Below are 16,852 nucleotides of genomic sequence, written 5' to 3'. Positions count from 1 at the left end.
TGATGTAAATAGTAAGGGCTATAATTTCTACCGTCTCTAACTTTTGGATATGATTTTATAGTCTCACGTGTCACTTTGTAAGCAATTATTCAGATTCTTGATTAGATTTTATGTCCTCTTATCCTGATGTCATCTTCTCAAAATTTTCAGATAGGCGTGTCACGTGTCAATATATAATTCCTTATCGAGATTTTTGATTAGATTTTATGTCCATGTGGCATATCTTATATTCAGCTCTAAAACTCAATAAAATGTATGTTTTGAGTTCCATTCTTCACCGTCTCAACTACTTCCTCTTCAATCATTTTCTTTCGTAGAGATTTTAATCAAATTCTGTAATGAATTACAATTTGGGTGCCAAGTGGGAGGAGATGACCACTAATGAAGAGGAGGAGGAAGAAGAAGTTGATGCAAGCCTCAAAATTGCAAATAAAATTATGGCGGATGCAGGAAATTGGTGGGCTCATGAGCAACTTCATCAACAACCACAGTGGGGCGGCTCAGTTGCAGGTCACGCTTACAAAAATCGACAACGTGGGCTAGCTAATCAAAGGTTGTTAAATGACTACTTCGTGGATAATCTGGTGTTCAATGATGTCGAGTTCAGACGTCGCTACAGAATGAGGCGCGAAGTTTACCTTCGCATGCTTGATGATGTTCAGACGGCCAACTCCTACTTTAGGCAGTCATATGATAGCGCTGGCCAACCCAGCTTCTCGCCCTATCAAAAGATAACATGCGCACTCCGTATGCTTGCCAATGCATGCTCAGCAAATTGCATGGATGAATAATTTAGGATGCCTGAATCAATTGCGATGGAGAATATGGGACAATTTTGTCATACCATTGTCACAATCTACCGGGAACTTTACCTCCAGGAACCAAATTCAGATGATTTGTATAGGCTTTTACAATGAGCTGAGAGACGAGGGTTTCCAAGGATGATCTGGTCATTAGACTACATGCATGGCGGTGGAAGAATTGTCCGACAGGGTGGCAGGGAAGCTTCAACGGTAAAGCGAAAAAACCCACCATTGTTCTGAAAGCCGTGGCAGATTTTGACACATGGATATGACATGCATTTTTTGGGATCTCAAGAGCGCTAAACGACATCACTGTTCTCAGGCGCTCTTCATTATTTGATGCCCTTACAGCTGGCTAATCACAACATCTAGATTCTGAAATCAATGATAAGCATGACGATATTGGTTATTATCTTGCTGATGATATTTATCCAAAATGGGTGATGCTTGTCCAATCAATTAAGCGACCTGTAACTGAAAAAGAAGAGTTTTTTTTCACTAAACAAGAGGCTTATCGAAAAGATGTTGAAAGAGCATTTGAGATTTTACAAGCACGGTTTGCAATCATTCGGCATCTTGCAAGGGGGTGAAATCTTGCAAAACTTAACTCAATTATGCTTATATGCATGCATAATACTTCATAGTATGATTGTGGAGGATGAGTGTTATGACTATTATGATTGTGATTCTGACGATGATGAACCTGACCCAAATAGGTCAACAAGAACTTGAGCAAGAATTTATGATGGTCCAAATTCACCTCGCAATCCGAGAACCGGTCAAATCTCAATGGAGGAATACATGCATTGTTATAGGATAATACGCTCTAGAGCTGCAAATACTGATCTACAACAAGATCTTATCAAGCACATTTGGGCAACTAGAGGCCAAAGACGTCGATGAGCACTTAGTTATGAGTGAGGTTTTTTTTTTCTTTGTTTGGTTTGTGTGTGTGGTTATAATAATTGACAATTAGTTGTCAAAATTTGTAGCTTGTTATCTAATTGTTATATTGTTGTGTGGCTTGTTTAATTATGATGAATAAAAGTTGTTTCAATTATCATCTTTTTTTAATGTTTTTTAATGTATGGCCCCAATGTACGTTGAATATAAATATTATTCTAATTTCTTACCAATTTATTTCATAACTTGAAAATTACAACTTCATAGCCTACGACAACTACCCATACTAACCTACAACTATAAAAGTTTATTAACCCAAACACTTAATCTAAGCACAAATTTTAAGCTTCATCTTCACCGGATAGTAGTTGTGGATGATAGACATCGGATGTTTTGCCGGAATTTGGAAACAATTCACGTCCTTGGAGTTGGTGCAAAGCTTCTCTTTTCTTCCCATCAAAATATTTTTTACTCATTGGAGTAAAATTGATGGTTTGCATAATTAAAATAGCCTCTAACCTAGCAACCTCTCTTCGATCCTCCCTTTTCTTCTCTCTTCTCTTCCATTCATCTTCCGTCTCTTTCATTTGTGCTACCATTTCTCACATTCCGGCAACCATTTCTTCTCCAATGACTTTGACTTTTGCCTTTTTGAATCATTTTTCTTGCTGTATTTCTTCCCATAAGCCTAGGAATTGGCATTTGAGATGAAGTAGGAGAATCCTCAATGGGATCCTCATCCTCCAAAGAAATTGAGGTGTTATCCTCAATGGGATCCTCATCCTCCAAAGAAATTGAGGTGTTTCGGTGCACAGGTGTTGGACCAAATTGTTCTTGAGGTGGATCTTGAAACATCACCCAATCTTTTCACAAATTATAACAATTACCAAACTTAAATGGTTGTCTTCTGGAGTCGTGCCTATAGAAACTCTCGACTTGCCGATGCTATCAAGTTCAATCAATAACAAAAATTGTCACAAAATTAAATTATACAACAAAAACTAAAAGAAAATAAAAAAATATATATGTTTACAATTGTTATTTGTAATAAATAAAACAATAAATTAATAAAAATGAAAACTCACTATGTCTTGGAGATTTGCTCCACTTTGATCCCTCCTTTCGGAACGCTTGAGACATTAGTGCCATTTGTTCATGTTTGGAAATATATGTTTTTTTCCATCGAGAGTTACAACTCTCTTCCGATCTTGCCTTCGGAAGTGTGGTGCCTTCATAATACTCCAAGTATGTTTGTTGGATTCGTGCCCAAACCTTTTTCTTTGATTGGTTGGTACCCTTCTCCATATCTTTCGAGACTTTGACATAAGCAATAGTATGAGCTTCATCTTCTTTTGGCATCTAATTTCCTAATTTTTTTTTGTGGTGGAGGCCATTTTTGAACAAAGAACACTACCAGAATTTTGCTCTTAGACATCATGACAATTACATCGGTGATAAATTCACGCGATCTAAGAAAATGTCATTAACATCGATTCCTCAAATTCTGATTTGTATATATATAACTGACATCGCTTTTTAAATTAGCCGGTGACTAAACTTTCATTAAAATTTTTGTGAAAACGCTGAGCGGCTAAGTTAAAAAAAAAATTAAAGAAACGCGGGGATGAAAAGTTAATTCCCACACTTACATATTTGGACTAAAATTGACTTCAGATTGCCCTAACTATTCAACGACCTCCTTTTCCTCCTCTTCGTTCTCTGCCTCCGACTGAAACCCTCATCCTCTTGATTCTCTGAATCCAACCAGAACTCGACCCCTCGTCCTCCTCCTTTTTCGCCTTGGACCAGCTCCTCTGCTCGAAGACAGTGAACAGAATCGGAGTTTGAGGCTGCCGTTTCGGAGAAAATTTGAGCTTTCGAGTCATAGGTAATTCACGAATCTATTCAGTATATGTCTTTGAAGGATTTGTGAGTCCTGAAATCACTGATCTGAGCTTTTGTTTCTTAATTTGCTTCCAAGGATTTGTGAGTCCTGAAATCACCGATCTAAGCTTTTGTTTCTTAATTTGCTTCCAAGGATTTGTGTTTTATCTACCAATGCATTCTTCATTGAGCTGGGCAAGTTCGAAGCTTGGTGACCATGTAACTGGAGCTTTCTGGGCATTCTCCATCACTGGCCGGTTTGCTCTCTCTCGATTCTTCTCATTGTTTGTGACTGATTTGGGAAATTTTGGGGCTTTTGTTGAGTTTTAGGTTTTGGGTTTTGCAGAGGAGATTTCGAACTATGTTCTCTGGTCATGAAGGTTTCTGTAGCTTGAAAATAAGTTATAAAGAGGGCTATCTTTTGGGTTTTGCAGAGGAGACTTCGAAATTCGAATTGTGTTCTCTGGTCATGAAGGTTTCCGTGTTTCAGGTTTCATGCTATCTTTTGGTTTCTAAGAAATATCAATAATTTGAATTCGTTGGTCCAAATGATTTGTCAAATATCGATTTGTGTCTTAATCGCATGAACTATTCTAAACAAAGATGTGATTGATAATTGATGAGTCATAATCATTGAGGTCATATCTTTGCTTGGGAAATCTTGACCTTAAAACTTTAATATAGTATTTTTCATCTTAGGTTTGGTAATTAATCTTGATTTCGTGAATGCCCAGAAAGTAAAACTGTATATTCTTTGCTGCTTTATACATGCCTGAAAAGTATATAATTGTATGTAAACTTTCTATATGTGTTTTCTCGGTTAGGAGTTTTTGTTGGTGGGTCACATTTGTCCCTCCATCTATGTCTGTCTATTTCATGCCTCAATCTTATGTGTTCTATCCATAATATTATATAAGAATCATTTATCAAAGTAGGGCCTTTTTTTTTTGCTGTTGTATATGATTGTTTCCATATATGTGGGACATGAAAGCTTTTTATGGTATGAGATTATCAAGCATATTTTTCTTTTCTATTACAAAAATGATTGAAGGGAGCTAGCTAGATTCAAATAAGTGTTTTCATAAATTAATGTATACTAGTCAAGGACTAAAAAATCGAAAGTTTCGGCGATATTTTCTATTACAAAAATGATTGAAGGGAGCTAGCTAGATTCAAATAAGTGTTTTCATAAATTAATGTATACTAGTCAAGGACTAAAAAATCGAAAGTTTCGGCGATATTTCGTCGAAATTTTCGGTTTTTTGGGGTGTCGATATTTTCGTGACCATCCAAATATATTTCGACGGATATTTTGGAAATTTTCCGAAATTTCCGGAAATATCGAGAAATTGATGATATTTTGCAAAATTTGGATAATTTCCGTAACCATCCAAGTATATTTCGACGGATATTTTAGAAATTTCCTGAAATTTCCTGAAATATCGAGAAATTGACGATATTTTTTGAAATTTTGGGTAATTTTCGGAACCTTCCGACTCTTCCGACCCTTTCTCACATGAGTCACACGCAAAGTCACCACCACTCTACCATCCTTTCTCACATCAGTCACATGCAACAACATCATGTGGCTGACATATAGTTAGCCAAAAATTCCAATAAAAAAAAAAATCAACAAAGTCACCAAGGCTCAAACCTTGGTCACTTCATTGCTCTTTGAGCAAGAGCCTTAGCCAACTCTGCTGCACCTACACTTGTGTTATCATTGCAACATTCTAATATATATTCATTTTGCCTACGAATCTGAAAACTTAGGTAAATGTTCAATCAATAACTAACATAGAACAATCATGCAATTACATTTTGAATTTTGTATCTCATAAGTCTTCTATATGATTTTAAGTTACTCATGCAATTCAAGGTGTAATGTATGATGTGTATAAAGAATATATATAATATGTAATGGCTTAGCTCCCATTGGGTTTCCGGCCATTAAAAAAAAAAAAGATATTGATGTCTAAAATTTTCAGAGTTGTAGGCGATTCAGCATTTACCGTTTCATCTTAAATTATTACAAATTACTATATAACAATGTTTATTAAGGTTTTCTTTTTATATATAGTAGACAATTGATTTAAATAAACATATCTAGAAGTTTTACTTAAAATTTCCATGTTTTTCTTCAAATTTCCATCATTTTTCTTGATTATTTACCGAAATCGATATATCCTCGATATTTCCGTCGAAATTTCCGTTTTGGGACAATCAAAATTTCCTCGAAACTCGATATTTTAGTCCTTGATACTAGCTATCGATCTCCATCTTAATCCAACTTGATCAAAGAACTAATCACCAGCTTAAGATTATTTTTTTTCTATACTGATTTTGACATTTTGGGTGCTAACCCACCAACCCATCTCATTAATTTCAACGGTCTATTTCCAAATACCTAAACTGGTGATGGAGCTTGAGATTATGGTATAGTAGATGAATTAAAAGCACATAAATACAAGAAACGGAAAAGAAAAAAAAAATCTTGGAACTCAAACAGGAAAAGAAAACAGTTGGGGTCCTACTGGAGCTAATTAAATCTTACTTACCTTACTGTAAAATTGAATACTTACCTTAAATGCTTTTCTTTGTTTTTTTTTTTTTAAATTCCCGAGGGCATTAGTCGTTAATATTTTAACACCCTCATTCTTTACATTAGCTTTAGGTGATAAACTTAAATAGGAAATTAGGAATCTATATTTCATTCATGCTTGCATCTTATGTCTTTACTTGTAAAGTTGAACATGAATGATGTTGTTACGTGCACATATGGAAAGGTATGCATACCTACAGTGGCGTAGCCAAAAATCTCACTTAGGAGTGTCAAACTTTATTAACTAACAAATTAAACTCATTTTCAGTCATCCTCTAGAAATGACAAAAGATTTATTAAAAATAAATAAATAATATATTAGTATAAGAAAATTTAAGTGTAATATTTCCCATATTAATGCAGAAATTGAAAGACCCTTAAATCATGTTGAATAAATTCTGGGATTTGAGATGAATGATAAATATAGAAAAAAGGGCTAAATACAAATTACTACCCTGTGGTTTAGGTCTAAAATCAATTCAGTCCCTGAACTTCTAATTTCATCAAAAACACCCCTGCACTTTCAATTTTGATCTAATAGGTCCAATTTGTTAGTTTTCCGACAATTGAGTTATTTAACTTGTTAATGTGGATCATATATGGTCTATGTTTTATGATGTGGTGTCGAGGTGGTCTGCATTGTCAATTTAGGAGTGAGTCCTACTATTAAAAATAAATAGTTTTTCAACAAATAATCCAACTATTTGAAAGAATATTAACGAATTGGACCTATTAGATCAAAATTGAAAGTGCAGGGGTGTTTTTGATGAAATTAGAAGTCCAGGGACTGAAATGATTTTGGACCTAAACCACAGGGTACTAACTAGTATTTAGCCCTAGAAAAAATTATGTGTTACTTCGATTTAGCATATTAACAAAGAATCGTAAATATTCACATATGGGCATATATCGATCAATAAGGTAAGAAAACCTTGAAAAGATTCGTATTAATTGGATATATGTAGTGTATAAGTATTGTAAAATATTATTTCATTCCATTAAAGTTCAAGGATAATTAAGACTAATTAAGATAAATTTATATCAAATTTAAAAAATTAAGATTAATTAAGAATTTTTCAAAAATTTAGAAGGGTCAATTTTATTTCATTCCATTAAGATTCATAGATAATTAAGACTAATTAAAGATTTTCTAAAAATTGAGAAGGGTCAATTGACCCTTCTCGCCCTAGGCTAGCTACGCCCTTGCATACCTAGTTAGACTATTGTTTTGTTGCAGGAGAGTGATGCATGCCTACTAATATCATTTTATATTTTAATTTCTTGCAGGTAATGTTCTCTCCCTCAGAAACAACCTGAATTTGAGTGCAAACATTACAGAAGTCTCTAAAGAAAATTTACTCTCACTCGTTGTTGAAAGATTAATTGATTCTAACAGTAATATTGATGTGATCAATTGTAATTTGCTTTCATGATCACCTTTTTATTTTTCTTGTTTTTTATCAGTGTAAATTGAAATTAACAACATTCTTGTCATTCTGTAGACAAAAGATGTTGGCTACATAGAAAACCAACAGCAGAACATAGCCGATGCTATCGATCTACTCCCTCGACTTGCAACCTATTTCGTTGTTAACATAAGGTAGTCTTTATTTATTTTCACCCATAGTTTATTAAGGTGATATACTTTGTGACATTTCATTCAAATTTACTTAATGCTTGTAGGAAAAGTGATTTTGAGTTTACTCCGGAATGTACAATATTTGATATGTTAGACATCCCACTATATCATGGCTGGATAGTTGATCCCCAGGTTTGTTTTTGTAGTTCTCAAATCTTACTTGGCATGAGTAAATTAAACACTTTTCTTATTGCAATATGAAGGTTGCTGATTCTTGGTGAATTTGAGCACATTCTAGGCTTGCTACTTGTTATCTCTTATGTATATTGGCCTCACATGAAATAAACATTGACACACTGGGGAGAGAATTATATATATTGTAACCAGTAGTTGTAGCAGATCAGTTTATCGATCTTATGACTATTAGTTTGTTATGATGAAATGGACATCATTGTTGGGGAAACCTTTTGATGGGTCTATGAATTTTTAAGGTAAAGTCATATGATGCCATGGCTATGTCATTTAGGGTATTTAACATCAGGAACTTTCCTTGCTCATGTAACTGTATTAAGCCTAGATAAATAGGTGAGATGATGCAGCTAGAGGTTTGTGAAAGAAATGACCTTGTTTGCTTTTTAATATTATTTGGATGTACATGGGAAGGAAGAAATGAACTTGTGGGGCTTTCTAATTAACATTTATGGTTAATGTACGTCCTGTACAAATGTTATCCCATAGTTGCTTATTCATGTTCCAAATTCCATTGTATCAATTGCTGATTTGAACTACGTTCCTTATTGTTTGCACTTCTCTTATATATACTATGAAGCAATCTGGATACTTGATCCTTCAAGAAAGGTTGTAGTTTTAATCAATTTATGATGTACTTAAGGGAAATAAGATGTATTAATTCGATTTTGGCCTGGTTTGTATGTCCAAAATTTGTTCGCTGGCTGATGCTTTAACATTGTGTATAATCAGATTGCTTGAAACAAATGTATTATAGTTCTTAAATTCTATAGTTATCTGCCAATTGCTTTAATTCAGACTTATATCCATATTATTTAAAGGCTGCTACTTTTTCTAAACTTCAATATGCTGGCAGGATAGCTTCCTTGTAGAGGAGGTGTTTGAACAATTGAAGTGTACAACAGAGGGTCTCAAATCTGAGGAGGTGCAAAAGCATCTGGAGCATGTTGTCAAATGTGGATTAGATCGATTTTAGCAGCAATTACAAATTTTGTGAACATCATTTCATATAAAGGACATGACGTATCTACACCTGTTTCAAATCAGTGTTAAACTATAAAAACGATGTTAATAAAGAGATAGTACATAAGTTTCGAAACAAAAATCGATGTCTTGTTTTTCAGTGGATATCGACGTATTGAGTAAGAAACGATGTCAATATAGAGATGATACATCAGTTTCGAAACAAAAATCGATGTCTCATTATTTAATGGATATCGAGTTATTAGGTTAGAAACGTTGTAAAAACAACTAATGAACATCGATGTATAATATTGAGAACGATGTCTAGTATCAATATGGACATCGATGTATAATATGGGGAACAATGTCTAATATCAATATGGACATCACTGTAAACCTAAAAAATTGATGTAATATAGAGAAATGGACATTACTTCATAAAAGGAAACGATGTTTAACATAATAATGGACATCATTCATGCAATATTTAAAAATGTAGATTGAATATTAAATAGTGGGATATATGAAAAGCATGCGTGAAGCTCATAAACAGCAGGCAAAAGTTCAACGATACCGATGTGTGACACAGTATAAAACATCGTTTCTAATATGAGTAACGATGTTAAAATGAATACTTTTGTTGTTGGACCTATACTTCGTTAAGCATTAAATGCTAAAATATGAAGGTTTAACAATATCTAAACACACTAATATGTCATCATAATAACGGTTTTACATCGATTCACGTTGCTTATTCGATGTCTATTTTGTTATGGGACATTGGTTTTTAACCAATGCCTTTTTTTTTCGTGATCTTTAACATCACCCACTAAGACATCGGTAGATTTTTTTTTTTTAACATCGACCAGGAACCGATGTCTGAGGCCAAAATTCTAGTAGTGGAAGATATGAGAGAAATGCACAATAATGAGAAGCAAGTAGCAAATATGGGAGGCCCCTGAAGTTATATCACCGTTAAACTAGAAGTCAAGCATCGCCTTCTTGTGTCGCCGTTTAAGCTTCGATAACGGAGCATCCAAGCCTCCATCTATGTTGCAGGGTAAGATCATTGTCTAGAACCGCAGGGGAATTGTCAACAATGAAACTCAACATGCCCTTATCGATCTGGAACAAGCACGGAAACCATCTCTCATCTTCCTTTCAGAAACCTTAGCCAAGAAAGACCTCATTGATCATCTTATTTCTAGGCTGGGGTTCATGGATAACATATGTTTTCCATACCAATTTGAATCACGAGGTATGGCAATCATTTGGAATGAGGAGACTCATGTGGACTTGAGATCACGATCAGCGAACCATATTGATGCTATCATTGGTAAACCTGATGAGGCAAACAAGTGGCGCTTTACTTGCATATAAGGTGTTGCAACCAGAACAGACAGTAATCGTACTCTTTAATCAGAACTCTAGCAGGGGAAGCATGTGGTTTGCCATGGCTCATTGCAGGTAATTTCAATGAGATGATGCCGCAGGCAGACAAATTAGGTGGCCCTCCAAGAGCTCAGGCGCCAATGACAGTGTTCAGAAGCACAATGTCAAGTTGTGGTTTTCTGGATTTAGGGTATGTGGGTAGCATATACAAGTGGAGCAACAAATTCACCAAAGAGCATTTGGATTGTGCTTTTCAGACTGCTCAATGGCATAGCTAGTTCCCATACAGTAGGGTGATCACCCTAGATCCTTCTGAATCAGATCATTGTCCCTTGCTTATTGAAGTAAACGCAGAAAAGCTTCGATATCGTAAAACTATAAAATAGTTCTGGTTTGAGGAGATGTGGCATGGCAACCCTGAATGTAGAGGCATCATTCAAAAACAGTGGGCACAACCTTTAACTGGTAATGCTTTGAAACAGCTTGAAGAAAAAATCAAAGCCACGGGTTCTAAGCTCATGCAACGACACATTAAGGAGTTTGATAAACAGAAAGTAGAAATGCGTGTGTTCCAAGAGAAGCTCGCCGACATTATGAGAGCTCCCTACTCTCTAGAGCATTATAAAGAACAAAAAAATTTACATGACAAGCTTAATCATCTCTTATCTCAGCAGGAAAAATATTGAAGGCAGAGGTCTCGAGCTATTTGGCTCAAGGATGGAGATAGAAATTCTGCTTATTTTCACAGAAGAGCTAGTAATAGGAAGGATTAAATTCAGTTTAGTCCCTCAGACTTTAGGCCAAACATCAGTTTGGTCCCTCATCTTTTTTTTTTTAATCAAACTCATCCCTGATCTCTCAAATTCCATCAACGTCGTCCAAAATTTGAATCCAACGCCAAAAGTGACGTCATGCGCTGAGCTGGACCCGACAAGGAGGGCCCACATTTTAGTTTCTAACCTAAATTTGTATGAAATGTCCAAAATAGCCCTACTGACCATTTTCCCACCATTACGGCCTCAATAACAATTCCCAAAGGAGCAAACCTAATCCCTAATTGAAATCGTAATCCCTTCTATCTCTCTCGACCTCTCTCTCTCTGTTCGTGAACCACCTGGAAAATTTGGACCCTAGATTGAAGAACCCACATCAACCTATTACTGGATTAGAGCATCGACATGGCTGAGCCCGATGACTGGATACCTCGATTGGAAAATGGAGGCGAAGAAATTCCAAACTACGGTGAGTGTGGAATTCGAAAATGAAGATTTCTGGGTTTTTTTTTTCAGAGGTTTTCTGTTTTGGGTTTGATTAAGAGGTTATTGGTTTTTCGATTTGGGGCATTGTTTGTTCTTGGGTATATCGTATTGTATTCGAATTGAAATTTATTGGCTGTTTGGTTACTCGGTTTGGAAATTTAGGGTTTGGAAGCTTCGAAGTACAAGGTTGTGATTTTAAGGTTTAGGTTTTGTCAGATAAGGGTTGGAAGCTTCTCATTTGGGGGTTTCAAGAATTAGGGTTTGGAATTGTATTTTGTGGTCTTCTGTTTCTCTTTAGGATTCTCTTTATATAAGAAAGGAATTAAATATGCAAGGTTGCATGTGCTTGTTGTTGAGTATGTGAATTACGGGATTTAAGACTGGGTCTGTGGTCCTGCAGGGCCAGTGGTCCTACTAAAGAATTCATTTTTGGCCGGTTTTGGTTGTTGGAGCTGTTAAACTATGTTGTTGGCTTATTTATTGTCCTTTATTGTGCTTATTGTTGTTTTATGCAACCGTACCATGTTTAGGGTTGTATTGTGGTTTACTTTTGACAAGGTGTTGTGGCTATTTGGTTAGTGGTATGCTGTTCTAACAGTGTGTTTTTTCACTTTCAGTTCACCCTGATTATTTTACCACCAAGGTATACCATGGTGGCTATATAGATCACATTGAAGGTAAGTACATTGGAGGAAGCATCAGTTACTACGATAACGTTGACAAAGACAGAATGTCATTGACTGAAGTGGATGGCATGGTGAGGGGCATCAACCCTAAATACGCTGGGACAAGGATAGATTACTGGTATTTTATTGGCAGTGAGGAGGATGGAAAGACAAAGCTGAGCTGTGATAGTGATGTGATCAGAATGTGTTGCCTGGTGCCTGAAATAAGGTTGGTGATACTTTACCTTCACCATTTGGAGCTGGACCCTGCTTATGAAGAATCTTTGGATGATTTGTTTATGTATGAAGACCAAATACCTGGTTGGAGTCAAGCTGCGTCAAGCAATGTTGTCATAGAAGAGCTACCAGATTCACCAACAAAGCCAAGAACATGCAAGTGTCAAGATTGAGGAGCTGCCTGATTCTCCTAAGAAGCAGCCTCAGGTGCCAAACCAAGTGAAGGGCAAAAGGTATAAGATGCAGGCAATTAGGAAGGCTTTGCCTGGTGTGAAGATTATTGAGCATCAAGAGGATGTGCCAACTCAAGCAAGCAGAGTTCCTGTCATAGATCCTACTGATAAAGGAAAGGGTAAATTGGAGTTTGAGCAAGTTGATGGTGATAGTGATGATGACTATGATGGTGAGGGTTTAGGAGGACAATCTCATGGTGATGGTTTAGGACGACATGATGATGGTGAGGGTTTAGGGTTTAGAGATGATGGTGAGAATTTAGGAGGACAAGAGGGAGAGGATGTACAAATTGAGGTTGAGGATGACTGGGTATCAGGTGAGGATGAGGAGGAATGTGAGTCTGAAGGAGGATTGAAGTTTAGTTCAGAAGGAGATAGTCAAGATGATGACTATAACCCTGCTGCTGATGATGATGATGTTGCAGCCTATGGAGTTGATGATGACTTCTTGTTTGACTGGTTAACAGACCCTGAGGGAGGTGAAAGGGCTTCAGAGGAGGGATGTGGTACTGCTTCTGTGGGGAGAAGTAATGTGGATGAAGGAGTTGAGGATGAGGACAATGAGGGTATGTTTGGGGCTATTGACTCTGATGAAGAAGGAATAGGGCAAGAACACAACTCTGATGATGATGGAGAGGGACCTAACTTTCCAGAATTCAACCCTAAGGTGGACATGAAGGACCCACATTTTTGCAAGGGTATGTTGTTTGCTACCCCTCAAATCCTGAGAGCAGCTATAAGGGAGCAGGCAATTCAGAAGGGTTGGGTCCCTATTTTTGTGAAGAATGACAAAAAAAGGCTGAGGGCTATTTGCAAAGCTGAGAACTGTGACTTTGAGCTGTATGCATCCAAGATGCAACATGAGAATACATTTCAGATCAAGACCTACCAAAAAAAACATAGCTGTGCAAGAGTTATTGACAACACTGTTGTTAGAACCCCATATCTGATTGAAAAGTTTGCTAACATGATACAACTTAATCCTGACATCTCAACAGGTAAATGTTAAAGTTCACTTCTATTTTGTTTACAAGTTTATTGAACTAAATATGTATTTTGTGGCTGATTGCCTAAGTATATCTTGTTTTCTTGCAACAGAAGCACTTATGAAGTCCATGTCAGCTGGGGTAAAGGCAAGGGTGTCCTTTCAGCAAGCATACAAGACTAAGAAAGCTGCTGTGCAACAACTTGAAAATTCCTTGAAAGAACAGTATGCAAGGGTGCAAGAATATGCAATTGAGCTGAGAAGGGTGGACCCGGACACAACTGTTGAAATCAAGTGTGATTTCAACAATCCTGACAAGGCCCCTGTCTTTAAAAGAATGTATATCTGCTTGGGTGCACTGAAGATGGGGTTCAGGAGTGGTTGCAGACCCATTTTGGGTGTAGATGGCTGCCACTTGAAGAGTGCCTATGGAGGTCAACTGCTTGCTGCAGTGGGGCTGGATGCAAACAACACCACCTATGTGGTGGCTTATGCAATGGTGGAGCAGGAAAGCAAGGATTCTTGGCTGTGGTTTCTGAGGCTTTTACAAAAGGACCTAAATATCACTGGAGAATGAAATGGATTTACATTTATTTCTGACAAGCAGAAGGGGTTGCTTCCTTCATGTGAAGAGGTTCTCCCTCTTGCTGATCATAGGTTCTGTGTCAGACACCTATGGACCAACTTCAACAAGGTGTTTCCCGGAAAAGCCATGAAGGACCAGCTTTGGTCAATTGCCAAATCCACCACTTTGGCTTATTTCTGGAAGGAGATGGTTCTGATTAAGCAGATGGATGTAGCTGCTTATGACTGGTTAACTGGTAACTTGCTTCCTAAATTTTATTTGCTCAAGTTTGGTTAATTGTTATTGCTTGCTGCTAATTGTTTGTGTCTTTTACAAATTACAGATCCTGCACAACCTTCAAGGAACCCTAAGCACTGGTGTAGAGCACATTTTAACACATTCTTGAAATGTGATGTGTTTCTGAACAATCTTTGTGAAAGTTTCAATGCTTTCATATTACTAGCAAGATCCAAACCTTTGATTTCTAGCTTTGAAGAAATCAGGGTGAAGTTGATGAAGAGGATTGCATTAAGGAAAGAGAAGATGAGCAAAGTTGTGGATCCCATTTGCCCCAAGCCTAGGGAGATTTTAGAGAAGAATAAGGTTAAGTCTACAACTGATTGCATCCCTAGTGGTACTGGGAGCCCTAAAATAAAGGTGGAGAGCATTGGAGGAGGCAAGTATGTGGTTGATCTGCAAAGAAGGAGCTGTGCTTGCAGAAGATGGGATCTAACAGGTATACCTTGCAAGCATGCCTGCTCTACTATCAACTTCATGAGAGAACAGCCTGAAGCATATGTGGATGCCTGCTATTTGACCAAGACCTACATGGACATTTACTCCCACACAGTGAAGCCATTTACTCCCACACAGTGAAGCCTGTGAATGGGATGGACTTGTGGATGCCTTCTGAAGAACTTGCCATCCTCCCTCCTCAGTATAATAGACAACCTGGTAGGCCAAGGACAAAAAGAATCAAAGATGCATCTGAGAAGGAGACTAAAGGACCCAAGCTTGGAAGGGTCCAAAAATCTTTGAAGTGTGGCAACTGTGGCATATTCGGTCACAATGTCAAGACCTGTCATAGGCATCTTCCACCCAAGACAGCAGCAGCTAATGGGACAAAGAAGAGTAGGCTAAACAGTGGAGACGCATAATCTACTAAGGTATTCTGTGGTTATGATTTAATCCTAATTTAAATGCAATTGATATGGTACTGAGCAGCTTACTTGGTGCAGGCAAAGGGTACCAAACTACCACCAAAAACAAAGAATGAGCTTAGGGCAAAAGCAAAGCAGATACAAATGGATGAGAAGGTAACTAATGCCATTTTCTTAATTATGTTTGAAGACACATCATTTGCTCTTAGTTGATATTTTTCATGTTATTATTACAGAAAAAGAGAGATGCAAAGAGGGCAGCAGCTAGACCTGCTACAAGCCAGGGAAGACCCCCAAAAGCTCCTGCCAACAAGGGTAAAGCCGCTTCTACTGCTGTACAATCTTCACAAGCTTCATCAAGGTCATCTGCAAGGATTCGACAAAATGCAATGCTGGAAAATAGAGCATGTGAAGAGGGGGATAAGCAACCAAGGTTCGTTAGGATTTAGAGATGCAAAGTTGCAATTTTTTGTGCAACCATGTGCTGTGTCACATGGTTGCTGGTCCTAATCTTTTGGTCAGATGATTAGGGCTATAATTTTATGCAACTTCTTCCAAACAGTGGTTTTTTGTTTGTTTGGATGTAAACAACACATTGCTGCATCTATTCTATTTGGTTGCTAATTATAAACAGCATTTTCATCAAATTTTATGGTTTTGGTCAACTTATGGTAATTTTCTGGATTTTGTCAAATTCTCTTCATTTTCTGGAAAATTTGTAGGTTTGATCCATATTTTATGGTTTGGAAATTCTTAATACCAATTTAAGGATTATGCTAGCATTTTGTTAAAAATTTTAGAGGCAAACAGTTCAAAAAGACGATTCTGCCCTCCAGGGGGGTTAGAAACTTAAATGTGGGCCCTCCTTATCGGGTCCAGCTCAGCGCATGACGTCACTTTTGGCGTTGGATTCAAATTTTGGACGACGTTGATGGAATTTGAGAGATCAGGGATGAGTTTGATTAAAAAAAAAGATGAGGGACCAAACTGATGTTTGGCCTAAAGTCTGAGGGACTAAACTGAATTTAATCATAACAGGAAAAGCAAGAATACAATAAAAAGGCATGTGAATGAGCTAGGATAGTGGAGTAATGAACCTACAGACATCAAAATATGACTTCTTGCATACTTTCAAGACATCTTCCACTCTGAAGGCTGCAACACCGAAGCAATTCAAGATGTTATAGTAGCTACACCTCAAAAGGTAACAACAACCATGAACGAAACGCTCATGCAACTATACTCTCATGATGAAATCAAAAAAGCTCTTTTTCAGATGCATCCTTCTATGAGTCTAGCCCTGATGGTATGACTCCTTTTTTCTACCAAAAATTTTGGGATGTGGTTAGCTTGGATGTCTGTAATGCAGTTCG

General features: G+C 37.0%; 2 protein-coding genes across 5 annotated transcripts; both read left to right on the top strand.

The window, feature by feature from the left end:
• Positions 1 to 338: 338 nt before the first annotated feature.
• Positions 339 to 791, top strand: LOC133737476 (uncharacterized). The gene has a single exon (XM_062165017.1). The coding sequence runs from the start codon at positions 339 to 341 to the stop codon at positions 789 to 791; it is 453 nt and encodes a 150-aa protein (XP_062021001.1).
• Positions 792 to 3,364: 2,573 nt separating this feature from the next.
• Positions 3,365 to 9,111, top strand: LOC133740819 (uncharacterized). Of its 4 annotated transcripts, XR_009861431.1 has the most exons (7): positions 3,365 to 3,594; positions 3,745 to 3,847; positions 3,937 to 4,080; positions 7,480 to 7,608; positions 7,695 to 7,792; positions 7,876 to 7,963; positions 8,877 to 9,111. XR_009861431.1 is itself a non-coding variant. In XM_062168763.1 (6 exons), exons 3-6 carry the CDS (start codon positions 3,952 to 3,954, stop codon positions 8,903 to 8,905), a joined length of 339 nt encoding a protein of 112 aa, XP_062024747.1. In that variant the 5' UTR covers positions 3,365 to 3,594; positions 3,745 to 3,847; positions 3,937 to 3,951; the 3' UTR covers positions 8,906 to 9,111. The 4 variants fall into 4 exon arrangements, 3 of the variants coding, with proteins under 3 accessions (XP_062024747.1, XP_062024745.1, XP_062024746.1); XM_062168763.1 differs by lacking the exon at positions 7,480 to 7,608 and having other exon boundaries at positions 8,882 to 9,111; XM_062168761.1 differs by lacking the exon at positions 7,480 to 7,608.
• The last annotated feature ends 7,741 nt before the right edge of the window (positions 9,112 to 16,852 follow it).

Source organism: Rosa rugosa, chromosome 3, assembly GCF_958449725.1.
Source record: "Rosa rugosa chromosome 3, drRosRugo1.1, whole genome shotgun sequence".
NCBI lineage: Eukaryota > Viridiplantae > Streptophyta > Magnoliopsida > Rosales > Rosaceae > Rosa > Rosa rugosa.
Note: the sequence above shows the minus strand (reverse complement) of the source record. Positions and strands in the feature narration are given on the sequence as shown.

Coding starts and splice junctions, on each gene's coding strand:
- LOC133737476 (XM_062165017.1), top strand. CDS start 339: ATGAATTACAATTTGGGTGCCAAGTGGGAGGAGATGACCACTAATGAA.
- LOC133740819 (XM_062168761.1), top strand. CDS start 3,952: ATGTTCTCTGGTCATGAAGGTTTCTGTAGCTTGAAAATAAGTTATAAA. Junction 4,081..7,694: donor TGAAGGTTTCCGTGTTTCAG/GTTTCATGCTAT, acceptor GTCATTCTGTAG/ACAAAAGATGTTGGCTACAT. Junction 7,793..7,875: donor TATTTCGTTGTTAACATAAG/GTAGTCTTTATT, acceptor TAATGCTTGTAG/GAAAAGTGATTTTGAGTTTA.